Below are 17,535 nucleotides of genomic sequence, written 5' to 3' on the forward strand. Positions count from 1 at the left end.
CCCAGACCACCCCCTTAGGGGCCAGAAATAAAGGCTGGCTCACTCCTTGTTGACTCTTATGGAGCAGAGTCCAGCCACTGTTTGTCCAGCAGGGTCTGTGACCTGCCTCCTGGTGGTTCCTGGAATCATCCCGGCCTTCCTCACTCCCCTGGCCAGTCCACAAGTAGAGGCACAGACAGATGAGGAAATCATCAATTTTTATTAATTTCATAACTGGGAAATTCCACGTGAGAGTGAAAGGAAAGTGAGTCAAGCGAGGCAGAGGGTGTGCCCCTGGGGATTCCCCAGCTTGAATGTGCTGCGCGGGGCAGGGGTTCGGAGCTGGGAGCATGAGGGGGTGATGGGGTCTGAGGGTGGGAGTTCAAGGGTAGGAGATAAGACAGATGGCGGGTGCTGGCAGGACAACAGAGGGGTGGCCACAATTAGAGGGGCAAAAAGTTCAGGATACCCTCCAGGTGCTGCCTCAGCCAGGGCTGCAGGCGAAAGAGATTGATGTGAAAATCTCGTGGTATCTTGCCTTTGGGGGCCCTTTGACGAGAGTTTTTATTGTTCGTGCCACAGGGGTTGTAGAGACCCCAACTCACTAGGCCCACCTGGAAGAGAGAGAGAACGGGGTGGGAGACTGTCACAACCCCAGCTCCAAGCCTCAACCTTCCCAGTTCCTTCAAAGGCCTCCCTCATCCTCCTGCAAGGCCAAGACCCTGTAACCCCAGTCCTGTGGGTTTCCCCCTTCTCTCCTCACCTGAAAAAACCTGTGCCTCCGCTCAAGGAAAACTGCTCCCCCAGATTCTCCTGCCAGAAAGGGGGGATAGGAAACTGTCATACTGACCCTGTGTCATCAGGGCGTGCATGCTGGCCACAGGGACAGCAGTGGTCTTTCCCTCAGGAATTCAGGCTCAGGAGGGGGGGTGGGAGGGACTCACCCCTGCAGGGATTGTCATCCTTCTCAGTCCCACTGCATAGGAACTGGTCTGTCACTACCTCTCTGACATCCTTCAAGTCGGGGAAGGTGGTTTTGTCTTGGGAGACGGCCTTGATACAGCTTGTCCACTGCAACAGGGGCAGAACAGGAGAGAAGGATGAAACGAGCAGTCCCAGGGGCTACCTGGCAGTTGCTAGGCCTGGAGGAGGGGTGACACAGGGTCAGATGGAAAAAGCAGCCAGAGCTGGAGCAAGAAGGGACAAAGAGACCTTCAGGGAGCAGCCACAGGTGTCCCACCCTCCCCCCAACCCAGCATCCCAGACCTGAGATCCTCACCTCTGTCCCTGTCTTGAGGTTAATGTTCATTTTGTTCCCATTCAAGGCCACAAAATGAGCAGGAATGCTCAGTTTGTTCAGAAGTTCACTTTCTGCATTCAAGGAGGAAGGCATGTGGTGCCGGTCCCTTTACCCAGCATCCAGACTCCAGATTGGAGGCTGTTGCACAGTCCACGTCATCAGCACTAAGCCCTGGTCCCAGTTCCTCACGCGCCCTGAGCCCCAGCACTCACCATGGTCTCGGCAGGTGCTGCCTGGGGGTCTCCGCAGAGCCAGATTGGCCTCCACAGTGCAGGGAAGGCAAATGGGCCTGGGGAGAAGGACAAGGGTCACACAGGCCCATTCTCAGTGTCCCCTGCTGTGGGACTCCCCAGAGCAGTCTCCCCCAGAAGACGCCCTCTCATCCCAGGCTCTAGCACCTGGCATGGGTGGACATCTTCACTTTCTCGGCCAGCTTCAACAGGGCAATGTCATCACCGTAGAACTCTCGGATCCCCTGATCCTTCTTGGCAAAGACGTCAAACCCCGAGGAGATCACCGCCTTATCAATACTGAAGTCTTTGCCCCACTGGGATTTAGGATCCCCTGGGAACAATAAGGCAGATTAGGCTGGGCCAGGGCTCCTGAAGGGGCCAGAGGCTAGGGACCAATGCTGAGAGCCCTGGCCACAGGCTCAGGAGCCTGGTGTGGGCCCTGCCTTACCCACGTTGACCCTCCACAGGGAGCTGTTCTCGGCATTGCGGAAGCAGTGAGCGGCCGTCAGGACCCACTGGTCTGAGATGAGGGCCCCCCGGCAGGTCTCCTGGCTCCTAGGCTGTAGGGAAATTGGTGATTTTCAGGGACTGCTATGTCTCTGGTCCATGGCCTCTTCCATCTCTGGGATTCAAGCCCCATCCCTCCTTCCTGGTACCTTAATAGTGACATGCCACGGTGCCCTTTCCTGGACAGAGGCATTGGCTGACATGTTCCCCACCCCACAGATGGTGTCTGTGAGCTGGGAGACATCTGTGGGTGTGGGAACAGAGGGGAAAGGAGGCGTGTGAGGAGCACAGTGAGCAGGTTCCCAGCCTGGACCCCTGGCTGGCCCCTCACCACCCACACCACTCCCAAGAGGGAAAAGCTCACTCACCCAGCATGTGCTCAAAGACCTGGTACAGAGCCTCTGTGTCCTGCAGAATGAAGGCATGTCTCTCACCATCCTTCTTGGACCCCAGCTCATTCAGCTCTCTCCAGTCCACATCCAGCTTGCCCACCCCAATGGCATAGATGTCTGATGGGGAGAAGGAAATCACCAGAAACTTGTGGCTGAGGGGCTACCCTGTGAGACAGGAAACTATCATTTGGAACTTACTAGGTCCTGCAAAGCCCTAAATGAGCGGGCCCCTGCCCCCTACCTCCTATCTGACCTCATTTCCTGCCACTCCTCACCCTTCTCTCCGTTCCATAGAGCCTCCTTGAAGTCCCTCAGATTTGCAGGCACGCTCCCACCCCAGGCCTTTTGCATAAGCCTCTGCCTGGTCCACTCCTTCCCAGACTGCCCACATGGCTCACTCTCTTACCTTTTTAAGTCTTGACTCAAATGTCACCATCTCGGCGAGGCCTTCCCTGGGCTCCTTGTCTAAAACTGCAATGCCTCAGCCAATTCCATTCCCTCTCTGCTCCATTTTATGCCTTGGCACAAGGCACTACCCACCACCCCCTACGGGGTCCTTATTTATTTTGTTTAATGCCCAGAGTGGGTAGAAGTGTGTCCCTCAAAAGGATATGTTCAAGTCCTAAGCCCCAGTACCTGTGAAGGTGACCTTATTTGGAAATAGGGTCTTTGCTCTTGGACTTCTAGCCTTCTGAATGTGAGAGCAAAAGTTGCTGTTGTTTTCAGCCACCCGAGTTTGTAGAATCTGTGGCACTATCCCTAGAAAATTAATACATTGCTCCTCCAGAATGACAACCCCAGCGAGACATCTTTGTCTGTTTTGTTCACAGCTCTATCCTTAGAATGGTGCCCAGGAGGGACTTTCTAAGTACATTTATATGACTGAATAAAGAGCTCATGAGTGTACACGGAGGCAAAACTTCAGATCTGGTTCCCCTGTAAGGTGTAAGCTCTGAGAGAGGAGCCTGGAGCCATCTCTTCCCACTGGAGACCTGGGGCCCACATAACTGTCCGTACCCCGCCTCCAAGCAAGCACGGGTGCCAGTCAGAACCGCCCTGGGGCGGCCACAGAGTCCAATCTTCTCCCAAGTTTTGAAGCCCTCACGGCCCTTTATGGCCCCCGGGGGGCCCTGAGTGGTGTGTAAAGAGCGAGATGCTCAGACAGACTGGGAGACAAGGCTTTCCTCAGGGAGCAATGTAGCCCTAGGCCGGCCAGAAGCAGTCACTGGGAGCTGGACAGTTAGGTCCCCAGTATTTTCTGTGACTATGTCCCTTCAGTTGCTGCTTCTTTTTAGTAAGGTATTTTTGAGCATTTAACCCTAGCCCCGTGATGCTAAGAGTTAGGGAGGAGTTTGGCCTTCGCCTTCCCTAGGCCAGAGTTTTAAAGAGGAATCTGCTTGCCCCAGAGGGGCAGGTGGGGTTGTTGGCATGAAGAGAGGCCCCAAGGGGAAAGTGAAACTTGTGAGGCTCAAAAGCAACTGTCCTCGCTTGTCCGGAGCACTTCTGTCTAAAATTCTGTTCTGGTCAAAGGTCAATGCAATTTGTGTTTAGTCTGAACCCGAGGAATTGTTCCTTTAAAGGCTGCAACTGCCAAAGCCTTAGGTGGTTATCTGTACTGCTAAAGGAGGAAACACCAGGGACAGTCCCCACAAGGAATCCAGGCCCTTTCTCCCTGGAGAAGTTCACGGGCACGAGGACGGCAGCAGCCGCTCACATACACTGTTCCATACGTTGTTCCTCTGTTCCTCCGTACCAGGAAACATCTGAGCGTTTGGGGTGGGTCCTAGCACCGTCCTCTCTTAGCAAAGGCAGAAACCGCCCCCGGCCACAGCCAACCGAAGAAACCAAGGCTGCAACCACGGGGTGGTTTGATTCCAGACTCTTGAGCATGACTCTCAGCTGCCTTCACACAGAACGACATGGCCTGGGTCCTCGCTGGAAATGAAGGCAAGCTGCCCATCCGCCCCCACCCGCCCCACCCACCCCCCCACACCCCCTACAGGGACCCCACAGCTGGGAGCGGCTCCGAGGCTCACCCAGATAGTCACTCCTCTGCTGGTTGATGTTCAAGATCTCTTTGATATTGTCAACAGCCAGCTTGGGAGAGCCACCCATGTTAGACTTTCCTAGAACGGAGGGAAAAGAATAGTCCGGAGAGACTCCCCACAGTCCCGGAGGAGTGGGGCAGCCATTCAGCATGGGAACCTTAATGTTTAATGCTTCCCACTTGAGTTTCAAGATACGTTATTTACTAGGCAACCCTCGTGGGTCCCCTCCCTCTTCAGGAGCTTTGTACCCTATCATTCAATAAACTTTACTATTGCTCAATAGACCTTGCTTTGCTGCCCAAAAAAAGGAAAAAAAAGATATGTTATTTACTGAAATTCTCTACATCCCAGGCACCAGGCCAGGAGCTTCATAAACTTTATCTCATTTAATTCTCATGAAACCTCAGGTAGTGTGGGCATCCGCATTTTATAGGCAAGAAAACCAAGTTCCAAAGGGGCTATGCAGTTTGGCCGCAATCGAGAGATAAACAGCAGAGCCCAACTCCACCCCGCGGTCCAACCTCCCAGCCTTCCATCCGTGTGCCTTGGCACGCCTGCTCCAAAGCCACCCCTCCCCGCCCAGCCGACTTGAGGCCACCTCCCAGGTAGTAACAATAACTGATAGCTGTCATGACAAAGCCCTTTTACACAAACTACGCTCTCCATAGAGATTGTGTAAGGAAAGGGGGGCGGCTCTGATCATCATCACCACTGCTGTTGTTCTGTCGACATCCTTGAGACTATTTCCACTTTACAAAGGAGAAACTGAGGCCCAGGGTGGCAGAGGGAGAGCCAGCAGGCAGGCCTTCTGACCCCACACTGCTGCTCCTTCCACTGTGCCGGACTCACTCGTGGAGGCGACGATACCCACCATCTGTCAGAAGGATGATGGCGTGTCGGATTTCCTGCCAGGCCTCTGTCTTCATTCCAAGGCGTTGCATCTGGTTATTCATCATGATATGGACACAATTTAAAGCTGCATAGGTGTCCGTCCCTGTCCCATTTTCATGGTCTGGAATATGTGAAGAGGAAAGACTCTCATAGAAACGTCCCACCTACCACCTGGCAGAAGGAATCCCTCTATTCTCCCAACCATCGGAAATGCATTTATCAACTGGCTTGATATATTCAGACCTTCACTATCCAGATAGAGATTTGGCGTCACTGCCTGTTCAAACATTAAAAGCCTTTTCCCTTAGAAATGCTCGTTGCAGGGGCTCCTGGGTGGCGCAGTCTGTTAAGCGTCTGACTCTTGGTTTTGGCTCAGGTCGTGATCTCAGGGTCCTGGGATGGAGCCCTGCATAGGGCTCCACGCTCAGCAGGGAGTCTGCTTGGGATTCTCTCTTTCCCTCTCCTTTTGCCTCTTCTCCCCCTCCCTCTGTCTCTCTCTCTCTCTCTCTCTCTCTCTCAAATTAATAAATAAATCTTTTCTTTAAAAAAAGAAATGCTCATTGCATAACCCCACTTGAAGGCCACTCTAAAGCCTCAAAATTCAAAGATGGGGTTCCCAAAGAACTTGGGTTGTTGCAGCTACCTGCAACCCACCACCCAGGCAGCTTGACAATGGTGTGGGGAGACTACAGTGTTGAGCCAAGAAAGCCAGCCCACGTAGATCTGGCATCAGGAAGGAGCCAAAGACCTGCACAAGGCATTCGGATGTGTAGCGCATTAGAGTAAGCCACGAATTGGTGGGAGTTGGGACTCCCCCGCCAGGAACCTGACTTGGAAGCCACCTCCCCCTGAGGAACCTGAGCCCCAGAGCCCTGGGACTAGAATGCCACCAAAGGCCTCACTCTCTCTCTAACTTGTCCAGAACCTCCTTGCAGGCACAGAGAGCTCATCCTCCACCCCCCCACCCGCCTCATCGCCTTCATTTGATGACACACATACCTTTATAGTTGACATTGTTCAGACTGTTGATTACTTCGGTCACATCCCGGGAGTTGTCATACAGAACAGACATGATGACGTGGGGCTTGGATGCAAAGGTGATGATGGCGACACTAACATTGATCTCAAAACTGAAGATCTGGGAAGGGCAAGTGAGAGGCAGCGTGAGAGGCCTTGAAACGGAAGGGGAGAGAGTAAGAGAGCCAGCCAAGGGCCCCAGAGGAGGCAGAGAGCCTGGGCCACTCCACTTGCTAAGACACTGCTGCTTGCAGGGAGCCAGCAAGCTGACGTTTGCTGACCAGGTCTTCTTTTTGATAGGCCGCTCGCTCCTCATTGCATCCTCACATCAGTTCTGTGAGGGGCGCGACATGGCCCCTATTTTCTGGATGAGGACGTTGAGGCTTGTTGCCGTGCCGCAGACCACACGCCGGTACGAGGCAGAGGTCGAATTTGAACTTGTCCACTTGAATCTGAGGCACTTCTCCAACTGGCGTGTTTTGCAGCCTCAAGGCTTACGGTTACTCTAAGTCTCAAGAGAGACTAAGGAGCACAAAATGCCTTCTTTGAAAATGTAGCTGGGGGGCGCCTGGGTGGCTCAGTCTGCCTTCAGCTCAGGTCATGATCCCAGCGTCCTGGGATCGAGCCCCGCATCGGGCTCCCTGCTCGGCTGGGAGCCTGCTTCTCCCTCTGCCCCTCCCCCTGCATGTGCTCGCGCGCTCTCTCTCTCCCTCTCTCTCTGTCAAGTAAGTAAGTAAATAAATAAATAAATAGATAGATAGATAGATAAAATGTAGCTGGGAAGAAAAACATATATCTACATAAACTATTGTGAAAAGCATAATTGCCAAGCAAAGTACTGGCAAGGAATCTAAACTAGTGGCTTGTCAGTAAAAACATTCTGAGCATATACTTCAACATAGGTATATATATTTATAAAAACCAACTCATTTATAAAGTGCATCACTATTCAAATATATTACATACCTTTTAAACACAAAAAATTGGAATTTTTGAGGGAAAGTATTAAATATTAAGTTGTTGATTTAATTTAAACTAAAATTATTCAACAAGGATACCAGTACTCATCTACCACACCCTGCTGGATTATTTTGTATATCCCTCTGTGGAGACCGCCATCCTAGATGATGGGTGCCTGGTAAACAGGACCTCAGCCTTGTTCATCTTTGGTGTCTCCCAGCACCCAGCACCCAGCATGGTGCCTAACACGTAGAAGGTGCCCCGCTGGTGTTTGTGGGATGAAAAATAGGATCCTATAAATTGAAGCCATGATTCCTGCACGGCATGCACATCATCTGGGAGGACTTTTCAGAGGAGGTAGGCTGTGAGTGGGATTCTGAGGAAGGGAAGGAACCAGAGAGAGACAGTGGGTGTAGGAAGCCTCCTCTGTGCACAGACCCCTATTTCCTGACCCTGTCCACCATGAGAATGGCGCTGTCCTTGAAGATCTGAAAGTCATCTTCTGCCACACTCTGAGAGGCATCCAGGAGCAGGTAGAGGTTCAGGTGACCAGAGCGCTGGATTTGGATCTTACGGCCCATGCTTTCTGGGAGAAATGTGGAAAGAGTAGATTCACATCTTGACCTCCCACCTGCTCTCCTGCCAAGGGGTGGGGCCTCCCTGCCTCCCCTCCAGTCAGCTCAGCCCCACTGAGCCTTCCCGAAGCTCTCAGCATCCTCCCCAGGCCAGGCCCAGCACCCTGCTGCCCCTACCTCAAGCACTTACTCGTTTTCTTCTGGGTGGGATTGGTGGCTCCAAGTAGGTGGGAGAACGAGGTGCCCAGGGCAGGGGCCACATCCTCAGGAAAGTCGTAGGAGTAGGGCTCTGTGGAAAGTCGCTGGGGTCAGCCAGGGTCAGGGGTGGGGTGCCCAGGACTCTCTGGAGGGTCAAGGTGGCTGGCTACTCACGGCGGCATATGGGCTCTGTCCCACTCCAGACCCCATTGCTCTGGCACTCCCGCTCCGCAGACCCAGTCAGCACCAGATTTGAGGAGCAGCGGTAGCTGACTTTGTCCCCAAGGCCAAAGCGGGACCCCGTCCGCACGGCACCCACCGAGATGCCCGGGTTGGGGCAGTGGCCAGCTGTGAGTCAACAAAGGAAGACAGCAGTGAGCAGAGACACCCCTCCTCGGCCTTTCTGTCCTGCTCACCCACCCTGTCCCTCTTCCTCCTCTCCAGACCCGTGGAGCCTCTGCAGGTCATCTGGCCTCCCCATTGGGAGACACCACAACCGGCCTTCCCAAGGGTGTGGATGGAAAATCTTAAGTAGGGCAAAATGTTCAGAACTCAGTGCCCTCGGTTGCCAGTTAAAGCGTCCCAGTGCCACAACCCACCGACTCAGCCTGCATCCATCCCAGAGCCCCAGGGAAGATGCTGACTGAGGGGCCCAACACGGCCACAGAGAGTATTTACACTTCATAAACCGTAATGAGGCATAGCCACACACCCACCAGGATGGCTGAAACTGAAAATCTGGAGAATTCCTTAATTCCATATTGCTGGAGTGACAATTGGGAAACGTTTGCCAGTCTCTACTAAAACTAAATGTATGCCGGGGCGCCTGGGTGGCTCAGTCGGTTAAGCATCTGCCTGAAGGCAGAATAGGGATCGAGCCCCACATCCTGCTCCCTGCTCAGCGGTGAGTCTGCTTCTCCCTCTCCCTCTTCCTGCCACTCCCCATGCTTGTACTCTCTCTCTCTGTGTGAAATAAATAAATAAAATCTCTTTTTTTAAAGATTTTATTTATTTGACAGAGAGAGACCCAGCAGGAGAGGGAACACAAGCAGGGGGAGTGGGAGAGGGAGAAGCAGGCTTCCCGCGGAGCAGGGAGCCCGATGCGGGACTCGATCCCAGGACCCTGGGACCATGACCTGAGCCGAAGGCAGACGGTTAACGACCGAGCCAACCAGGTGCCCCAATAAATAAAATCATAAAAAAAAAAGATTCTCTCCCTTTGCACCCCCCCACTCTCTCTCTAAAAACAAAACAAACAAAACCAAACGTATGACAACATGTGACCTGATAATTGCACTCCTAAACAACATGCTCAAGAGAAGCAAATTCATGGGGCATCTGGCTGGCTCAGTCATTAAGCATCTGCCTTCGGCTCAGGTCATGATCCTGGGGTCCTGGGATCTAGCCCCACATGGGGCTCCCTGCTCCGCGGGAAGCCTGCTTCTCCCTCTCCCACTCCCCTTGCTTGTGTTCCCTCTCTCTGTGTGTCTCTCTGTGTCATATAAATAAATAAAATAAAATTTAAAAAGAGAACTAATTCATATGTGCACTAACAGTTACATACAAGGACATTCATAGGGCTTTACTCATAATAGCCCCAAACTGGAAAGAACCCAAATGCCCACCAAGAAGAGAACCCAAAAATAAATTGCAATCTATTTCTATAATAAAACTACACAGCAATAAAAAAATAACAGGGGGGCCCAGGTGGTGCAATCAGTGGTTGAGTGTCTGACTCTTGGTTTCAGCTTAGGTGGTGATCTCAGGGTTGTGGGATCAAGCCCCGTGTCAGGTTCCACGCTCAGCATGGAGAGCTGAGTCTGCTTAGGACTCTCTCTGCCCCTCCCTACCCTTCTCTCTCTAAAATAAATCAATACATCTTAAAAAGAAATAACAAACTTGCTGCTACACAGGACCACACGGACCAATCTCATAGGCAGAACGTTGAGTAAAGGAAGCCAGCTATTTGACAGAGTCATGAATATGAGTAGGCAACCAGTATCTGGACCGCTGGGGGACAGGATGGTCCTACCATCTCGTGGACTCCGTGTCTTCCGTATTAGGCACTCAGAACTATCGTCCAGGCAGCTCCTAAAACCCAGGGAATCCTAGGAGCCCACTCCTATCAACCAGAGCCCCTCAACATTGACAGGGGCAGTAATAACTACGACAAACTCCAGGGACTCTTCTAGATGCTTACTAATGTCAACTCAATCCCACAGCAACCCCACACAGTGGCCAGTCTTACTATTTTTATTTGAGACGTGAAAATCGAGGCATAGAGGAACGCCTGGGTGGCTCAGTCAGTTAAGCATCTGCCTTTGGCTCAGATCATGATCTCAGGGTCCTGGGATCGAGCCCTGCGTCAGGCTCTCTGCTCAGTGGGAAACCTGCTTCTCCTTCTCCCTCTGTTCCTCCGTCCACTCGTGTTTGGAGTGCTCTCACTATCTCTCTTGTTTGCTCTCTCTCTCAAGTAAATAAATAAGATTTTTTAAAAAGAGAGAAAGAAAAATTGAGGCATAGAGAGATTAAATAACCTGCCCAAAGGCTGCCGAAGTCTGAGCCAGGTTGGACCCACGCTGGCTGCAGAGGTGAGGGACTGAAGCACAGCGCTAGGTCCACTCTCACTCAGCACCTTGTCCCTACAATAGCCCATTGGGCCCGAAAACCAATCTTGCTCTGAGGCATTTGGAAAAGCTGGACAGAGTGCGTGGAGCCTTTATGTTGGATCTGAAGCTTAGCCCAGCTCCCTGCAGGTGGGTGATGTGTGACCTGTAGACCTCAATTTACCAAAATCCAGGAATATGACTTTGGCATCAGAGACACCAGGCCCCTGTCCCCACAGAGGCCCACTGGGCACGCATCTGACTCCAAGGTTCCTGGGAGACCCCAGCCCCCATGCAGCTGGTGGGGCAGGGCACTCACCCCCGTTGTCACACACAGCCGTCTCCCCATCCCACATGCCATTGGGGCGACACTGCCGCACAGGTGAGCCCCGCAGGGTGAGGCCATCCTCACACTGGAAGCTCAGGTTGCCGCCCACAGGGTGGGACCCCAGCCGCGGGGTGAACATGCCGTTCTCAAAGGAAACAGGAGCTGGACAGCGAACAGCTGGAGGGAGAGAAGGGGAGGAGAACATATGGATGGCTGGAAAACACCTGGGCTGGGCTGGGATGCATGGGAGTTGCCAGGTGGTTGTCAAAATATTGGGCTGTTGCGTGTGAAATCACTGCTTGTGGCAATTGGTTGAATATTGGCAATGTCACACAGTTCAGCCTAATAGATGATAACCACTTCTCTCAGCCCCCTGAGGGCCATGGTCACCCCAGCCCCTCCCCTGGGGTCCTTGGATGCCCCGTGAGTGGACAACTAAAGGGGTGACATCTGGCACGACAGGAGACCCTGGCACCCATTCTGAATGGTCGGGATTCTGCAGTCAATTATTAAGTATTAAAAAAAAAATCACCCCGAGTATTTTAAAAATCTCCATCAAAGACTGCTTCTTCCAATGCCTTGCTACGGACAATGGACAATTTCCCACTCTTTTGAGAAGCCCTATGGGAAAGCAGCTTTGCCATCCCTGGCACACCACGCAGTCAGGTTAAGCCCCACCCGGAGCAAGTCCTAAGTAGAGGTTCTGGAGTGGCCCCTGGCGGCCCCACCCTGAGCAAGGCCCACGGAGAGCCTCACGTTTGCAGACCGCCTTTGTCAGCTGCGTGGATCTCAGGGTCTGCCACTGCCCATTGTGCTTGCACAGCCGTGAGGCTGGAACCGGGTAGCGGCCCAGGGGACAGGAGTAGGTGATGACACTCCCAGGGGCCCAGCCACGGCTGAGGGTGAAAGTGCCACCGGAGATATTCACATTCCGAGGGCAGGAGGGAGCCTCTGCAGCCAAGCCTGTGAGCATGGGACCCAACACAGAAATGCAGAAAAGATGAGAACAGAAAAGCAATAGAAATGGTCATTGCCAAGTGGGAACTCAGTGTGGGCAGCACAGGCCTCTTCTGTGGACCTCAGCATCCCCCTCCCCTGCTCCTACCTGGATACAGGGGCAACAGGCAAAGGAAAGCCATCAGTGGGTCCATGGTGTCCACCTTGAGGCAGAGAGAGACAGAGAGCTGGCAGAGGGAAAAGGTCATCTGACTTCCCCGAAGCCCTGAGCTGACTCAGCAGCTGCTTCATTTGCTGCCAGAGAAGGAAAACTAGGGAGTGGCAAGGGGGGTGTGCTCTTTTCTTTTTTTTTTTTAATGAATAAATCTTTTTTTTAAGATTTTATTTATTTTAGAGAGAGAGAGAGCATGAGCAGAGGGAAGGGCACAGGGAAAGAAAGAAGCAAACTCCTACCCCCCCACTGAGCAGGGACCCCCCTCCCCACGACAACGTGGAGCTCAATCCTAGGACTCTGGGATCGTGACCTGAGCCGAAGGCAGACGCTCACAGACTGAGCCACCCAGGGGCACCAGGGGATGTGCTCTTGGCAGGAAAAAATAATCAGGGATTGGGGACTGAGCTGAGGGGGCAAAGCCCTTGCCCATCTCCCTAATCCCAACATGTCCTACTCAGTTGATCTGCACCATAGGCTTTACATACTTTACATACTCAGCCTCTGCGTCCCCTACACACACATGTGCTCTTCCATGTACAGTCTAAAGCACACAAACCCAAAAACCATCCAAGATATTGCAAAATCATTTATTTAAGTAGTTTCTCTTAGGTGTTGCCAAGTGAACTTTATTTCCTGAGAGCCTGCAATACTACTGTCTTCTTGAACATACACCTCCAAGAGACTGAGGCTAATTTTCTTAGAAATTCTTGCTAAATAGGAAGAACCACAATCTTTTTATTCCTTGCAACCCTTCCCCAGAAAGAATCTAGAGATAAAAATGAAATCAACACTTAGTTTTTGGAGACCGGAAACTGTTTAAAACACTTTTATGGAAAGTCCAGTAGAAAAAATTCCCAACCCATAAAATAAATAAGTCTGGGATTGGTTACCCACAACAAAAGTATTTTGGAATTTTGGACGTGCCTTTATTTTTTTATTTTTTTCCTTCTTTTTTTAATTTAAATTCAATTAATTAACATATAGTGTATTACTAATTTCAAATGTAGAGTTCAGTGCTCATTACATCCCATGCCATCCTTAATGCCCATCACCCAGTTACCCCCTCCCCCCACTCACCTGCCCTCCAGCAACCCTCAGTTTGTGTCCTATGATTAGGAGTTTCTTATGGTTTGTCTCCCTCTCTGATTTCATCTTGTTTTATTTTTCCCTTCCCTTCCCCTATGCTCCTCTGTTTTGTTTCTTAAATTCCACATATGAGTGAAATCATATAATTGTCTTTCTCTGATGGACTTATTTCACTTAGCTTAATGCCCTCTAGTTCCATCCACGTCGTTGCAAATGGCAAGATTTCATTCTTTTGATGGCTGAGTAATATTCCATTGTGTGTATATATCTTTTTTTATTAACATATATTATTTGTTTCAGGGGTACACGTCTGTGATTCATCAGTCTTACACAATTCTCCAATGTCCACCACCCAGCCACCCCATCCCTCCGACCCCCCTCCACTCCAGCAACCCTCAATTTGTTTCCTGAGATTAAGAGTCTCTTAATCTGGTTTCACCTTGTTTCATTTTTCCCTCCCTTCCCCTATGATCCTCTGTCTTTTTTCTCAAATTCCTCATATCAGTGAGATCATATGATACTTGTCTTTCTCTGATTGACTTATTTCACTTAGCATAATACCCTCTAGTTCCATCCATGCTGTTGCAAATGGCAAGATTTCGGGTTTTTTGATGGCTGCATAATATTCCATTGTAAATATATACCACATCTTCTTTATCCATTCATCTGTTGATGGACATCTTGGTTCTTTCCATAGTTTGGCTATTGTGGACATTGCTGCTATAAACACTGGGGTGCATGTGCCCCTTCTTTTCACTACATCTGTGTCTTTGTGGTAAATACCCAGTAGTGCAATTGCTGGGTCATAGGGTAGCTCTATTTTCAACTTTTTGAGGAACCTCCATACTGTTTTCCAGAGTGGCTGCACAAGCTTGCATTCCCACCAACAGTGTAGGAGGGTTCCCCTTTCTCCACATCCTCGCCAACATCTGTCATTTCCTGACTTGGTGTTTTTTTTTTAAGATTTTATTTATTTATTTGATACTGTGAGAGAGACACAGTGAGAGAGGGAACACGAGCAGGGGGGCGGGTGGGAGAGGGAGAAGCTGCCTCCCCACGGAGCAGGTAGCTGAATGCGGGGCTCGATCCCAGGACCCTGGGATCATGACCTGAGCCAAAGGCAGATGCTTAACGACTGAGCCACACAGGCACTCCCTGACTTGTTAATTTTAGCCATTCTGACTGGTGGGAGGTGGTATCTCATTGAGGTTTTGATTTGTATTTCCCTGATGCCGAGTGATGTTAAACACCTTTTCCTGTATCTGTTACCCATCTGGATGTCTTTGGAGAAATGTCTATTCATGTCTTCTGCCCATTTCTTAACTGGATTTTTTGGTTTTTGGTTGTTGAGTTTAATATGATCTTTATAGATTGTGGATAAAACCCTTTAGCAGATATGTCACCTGCAAATAGCTTCTCCTATTCTTTACCCTGCTTTTTAGTTTTGTTGATTGTTTCCTTCGCTGTGCCAAAAACTTTTATCTGGGTGAAGTCCCAATAGTTCATTTTTGCTTTTGTTCCCCTTGCCTCTGGAGACTTTTCTAGTAAGAAGTTGCTATGGCCGAGGTCAAAGAGGTTGCTGCCTCTGTTCTCCTCTAGGATTTTGATGGTTTCCTGTCTCACATTTAGGACTTTCATCCACTTTGAGTCTATTTTTGTGTATGGTGTAAGAGAATGGTCCAGTTTCATTCTTCTACATGTGGCTGTCCAGTTTTCCCAACACCATTTATTGAAGAGACAGTCTTTTTTTCCATTGGATATTCTTTCCTGCTTTGTCGAACATTAGCTGACCAGAGAGTTGAGGGTCCATTTCTGGGCTCTCTATTCTGTTCCATTGATCTATGTGTCTGTTTTTGTGCCGGTACCATACTGTCTTGATGATTACAGCTTTGTAATAGAGCTTGAAGTCAGGCATTGTATGGCCTCAGCTTTGGTTTTCTTTTTCAACATTCCCCTGGTGATTCGGGGTCGTTTCTGGTTCCACAGAAATTTTAGGATTATTTGTTCCAGCTCTGTAAAAAATGTTGATGAGGATGCCTGGGTGCCTCAGTCAGTTAAGCACCTGCCTTCGGCTCAGCAGAGAGGCTGCTTCTCCCTCCCCCTCCTTGTGTGTGCTCTCTCTTTCTCTTTCTCTCTCTCTTAGAGGAAGGAAGGAAGGAAGGAAGGAAGGAAGGAAGGAAGGAAGGAAGGAAGGAAGGAAGGAAGGAAGGAAGGAGGGAAGGAAGGAAGGAAGGAAGGAAAAACATTGATGGTATTTTGATGCAGATTGTATTGAATGTATAGATTGCTCTGGGTAGCATAGACATTTTAACAATATTTGCTCTTCCAATCCATGAGCATGGAAAGTTTTTCTATTTCTTTGTGTCTTCCTCAATTTCTTTCATGAGTGTTCTATAATTTTCAGTATACATATCCTTTGCCTCTTTGGTTAGGTTTATTCCTAGGTATCTTATGGATTTGGGTACAATTGTAAATGGGCTCGATTCCTTAATTTCTCTTTCTTCTTTCTCATTGTTAGTGTATAGAAATGCAACTGACTTCTGTGCATTGATATTATATTCTGCCATGTTGCTGAATTCCTGTATAAGTTCTAGCAATTTGGGGGTGGAGTCTTTTGGGTTTTCCACATAAAGTATCATGTCATCTGCAAAGAGTGAGAGTTTGACGTCTTCTTTGCTGATTTGGATGCCTTTTATTTCTTTTTGTTGTCTGATTGCTGAGGCTAGGACTTACAGTACTATGTTGAACAACAGTGGTGAGAATGGACATCTCTACCATGTTCCTAACCTTAGGGGAAAAGCTCTCAGTTTTTCAACATTAAGAATGATATTCACTGTGGCTTTTCATATATGGCTTTTATGATATTGAGGTATGTTCCCTCTCTTGGATGTGCCTTTAAATTACAACCTGCAGGGGCGCCTGGGTGACTCAAATGGTTAAGCGTCTGCCTTCGGCTTGGGTCATGATCCCCGGGTCCTGGGACAGAGCTCGCATCAGGCTCCTTGCTTGGCGGGGAGCCTGCTTCTCCCTCTCCTTCTACTGCTCCCCCTGCTTGTGTTCTCTCACTCTCTCTGTCAAATAAATGAATATTAAAAATAATAATAAAGGGGCGCCTGGGTGGCTCAGACGGTTAAGCGTCTGCCTTCGGCTCAGGTCATGGTCCCAGGGTACTGGGATCGAGCCCCTTATCGGGCTCCTGGCTCAGCGGGGAGCCTGCTTCTCCCTCTCCATCTGCCTCTCTCCCTGCTCATCCTCTCTCTCTGTATCTCTGTGTCTCAAATGAATAAATAAAAAATTTAAAAATAGGGCGCCTGGGTGGCTCAGTTGGTTAAGCGACTGCCTTCAGCTCAGGTCATGATCCTGGAGTCCCGGGATCGAGTCCCACATCGGGCTCCCTGCTCAGCAGGGAGTCTGCTTCTCCCTCTGACCCTCCCCCCTCTCATGTGCTCTCTCTCTCTCTCTTTCTCAAATAAATAAATAAAATCTTTTAAAAAATTTAAAAATAAAAAACAAAAAATAAATAAAAATAAAAATAATAATAAAAATAAATTACAACCTGCTATTGTATGAAAAGTAGGAAGCAAAGAAACTCTAAGCTAACGTGCTAACCCTTCCACCCCACAGAAGTCTCTTTAATACTTTGTCAAACAATGTGGCATATGAATAAATAAGATCAATTAAAAATGAAGATGAAACATCTCTGAAGTGATGATTTAAGTCTGTGAAAACTCTTTTGACTTATGAATAACTTCTTAGAAACACATATGCAAAGTGGGGCTCACCTTGGACAAAACTGACTGAATGCAGGAAGACCATGATACCCTTGGTGTTGGGGTCCCAAAGCTGCTGCTGCAGCAGAGCTGCTGGTGCCTGCCTGGCACCCAGTGTCTGTTCTCTCTCCCTCCTTCTACAGTAAGACGTTTAGCAGGACACATAATCACCCAGCTAAAGACTACATTTCCCAGCTACCCTTGCAGCTAGGTAATGGGTGACTTAGTTCTGGCCAATAGGAATTGAGTAGAACTGATACATGTAACTTCCAACTTATACCCCTAAAGTAAAAGGAGAGTATGTCCTCCCTTTTCCATGGGCTAAAATAGAAATCTGATGGTGATTCAAGAGCAACATCCTGAGGATGACAGAACAAGCAGAGAGGAGCTTGGGTCCCTGACATTGTGTCGATGTCATACCAGCCCTGCCCACCTACTCAGATTGTTACCAGAGAGAAATAAACTATCTTAAGG

The 17,535-nt window shown here is 49.8% G+C and overlaps 1 protein-coding gene across 1 annotated transcript; it reads right to left on the bottom strand.

Moving 5' to 3' along the window:
• Positions 1-219: 219 nt before the first annotated feature.
• On the bottom strand, positions 220-12,214 carry C2 (complement C2). The gene is made up of 18 exons (XM_028120721.2): positions 12,140-12,214; positions 11,791-11,997; positions 11,026-11,211; positions 8,275-8,448; positions 8,093-8,191; positions 7,780-7,913; positions 6,350-6,488; positions 5,331-5,471; positions 4,448-4,537; positions 2,388-2,528; positions 2,169-2,263; positions 1,961-2,072; positions 1,678-1,843; positions 1,492-1,568; positions 1,259-1,350; positions 924-1,050; positions 743-792; positions 220-593 (listed from the first exon to the last, which is right to left on the bottom strand). The coding sequence occupies exons 1-18, from the start codon at positions 12,183-12,185 to the stop codon at positions 423-425; spliced, it is 2,247 nt and encodes a 748-aa protein (XP_027976522.1). The 5' UTR covers positions 12,186-12,214; the 3' UTR covers positions 220-422.
• Between the last annotated feature and the right edge of the window lie 5,321 nt (positions 12,215-17,535).

The sequence above is a fragment of the Eumetopias jubatus genome, unplaced genomic scaffold (assembly GCF_037043125.1).
Source record: "Eumetopias jubatus isolate StellerSeaLion01/CBP00866 unplaced genomic scaffold, mEumJub1_p1.0 scaffold_6, whole genome shotgun sequence".
Classification (NCBI taxonomy): Eukaryota; Metazoa; Chordata; class Mammalia; order Carnivora; family Otariidae; genus Eumetopias; species Eumetopias jubatus.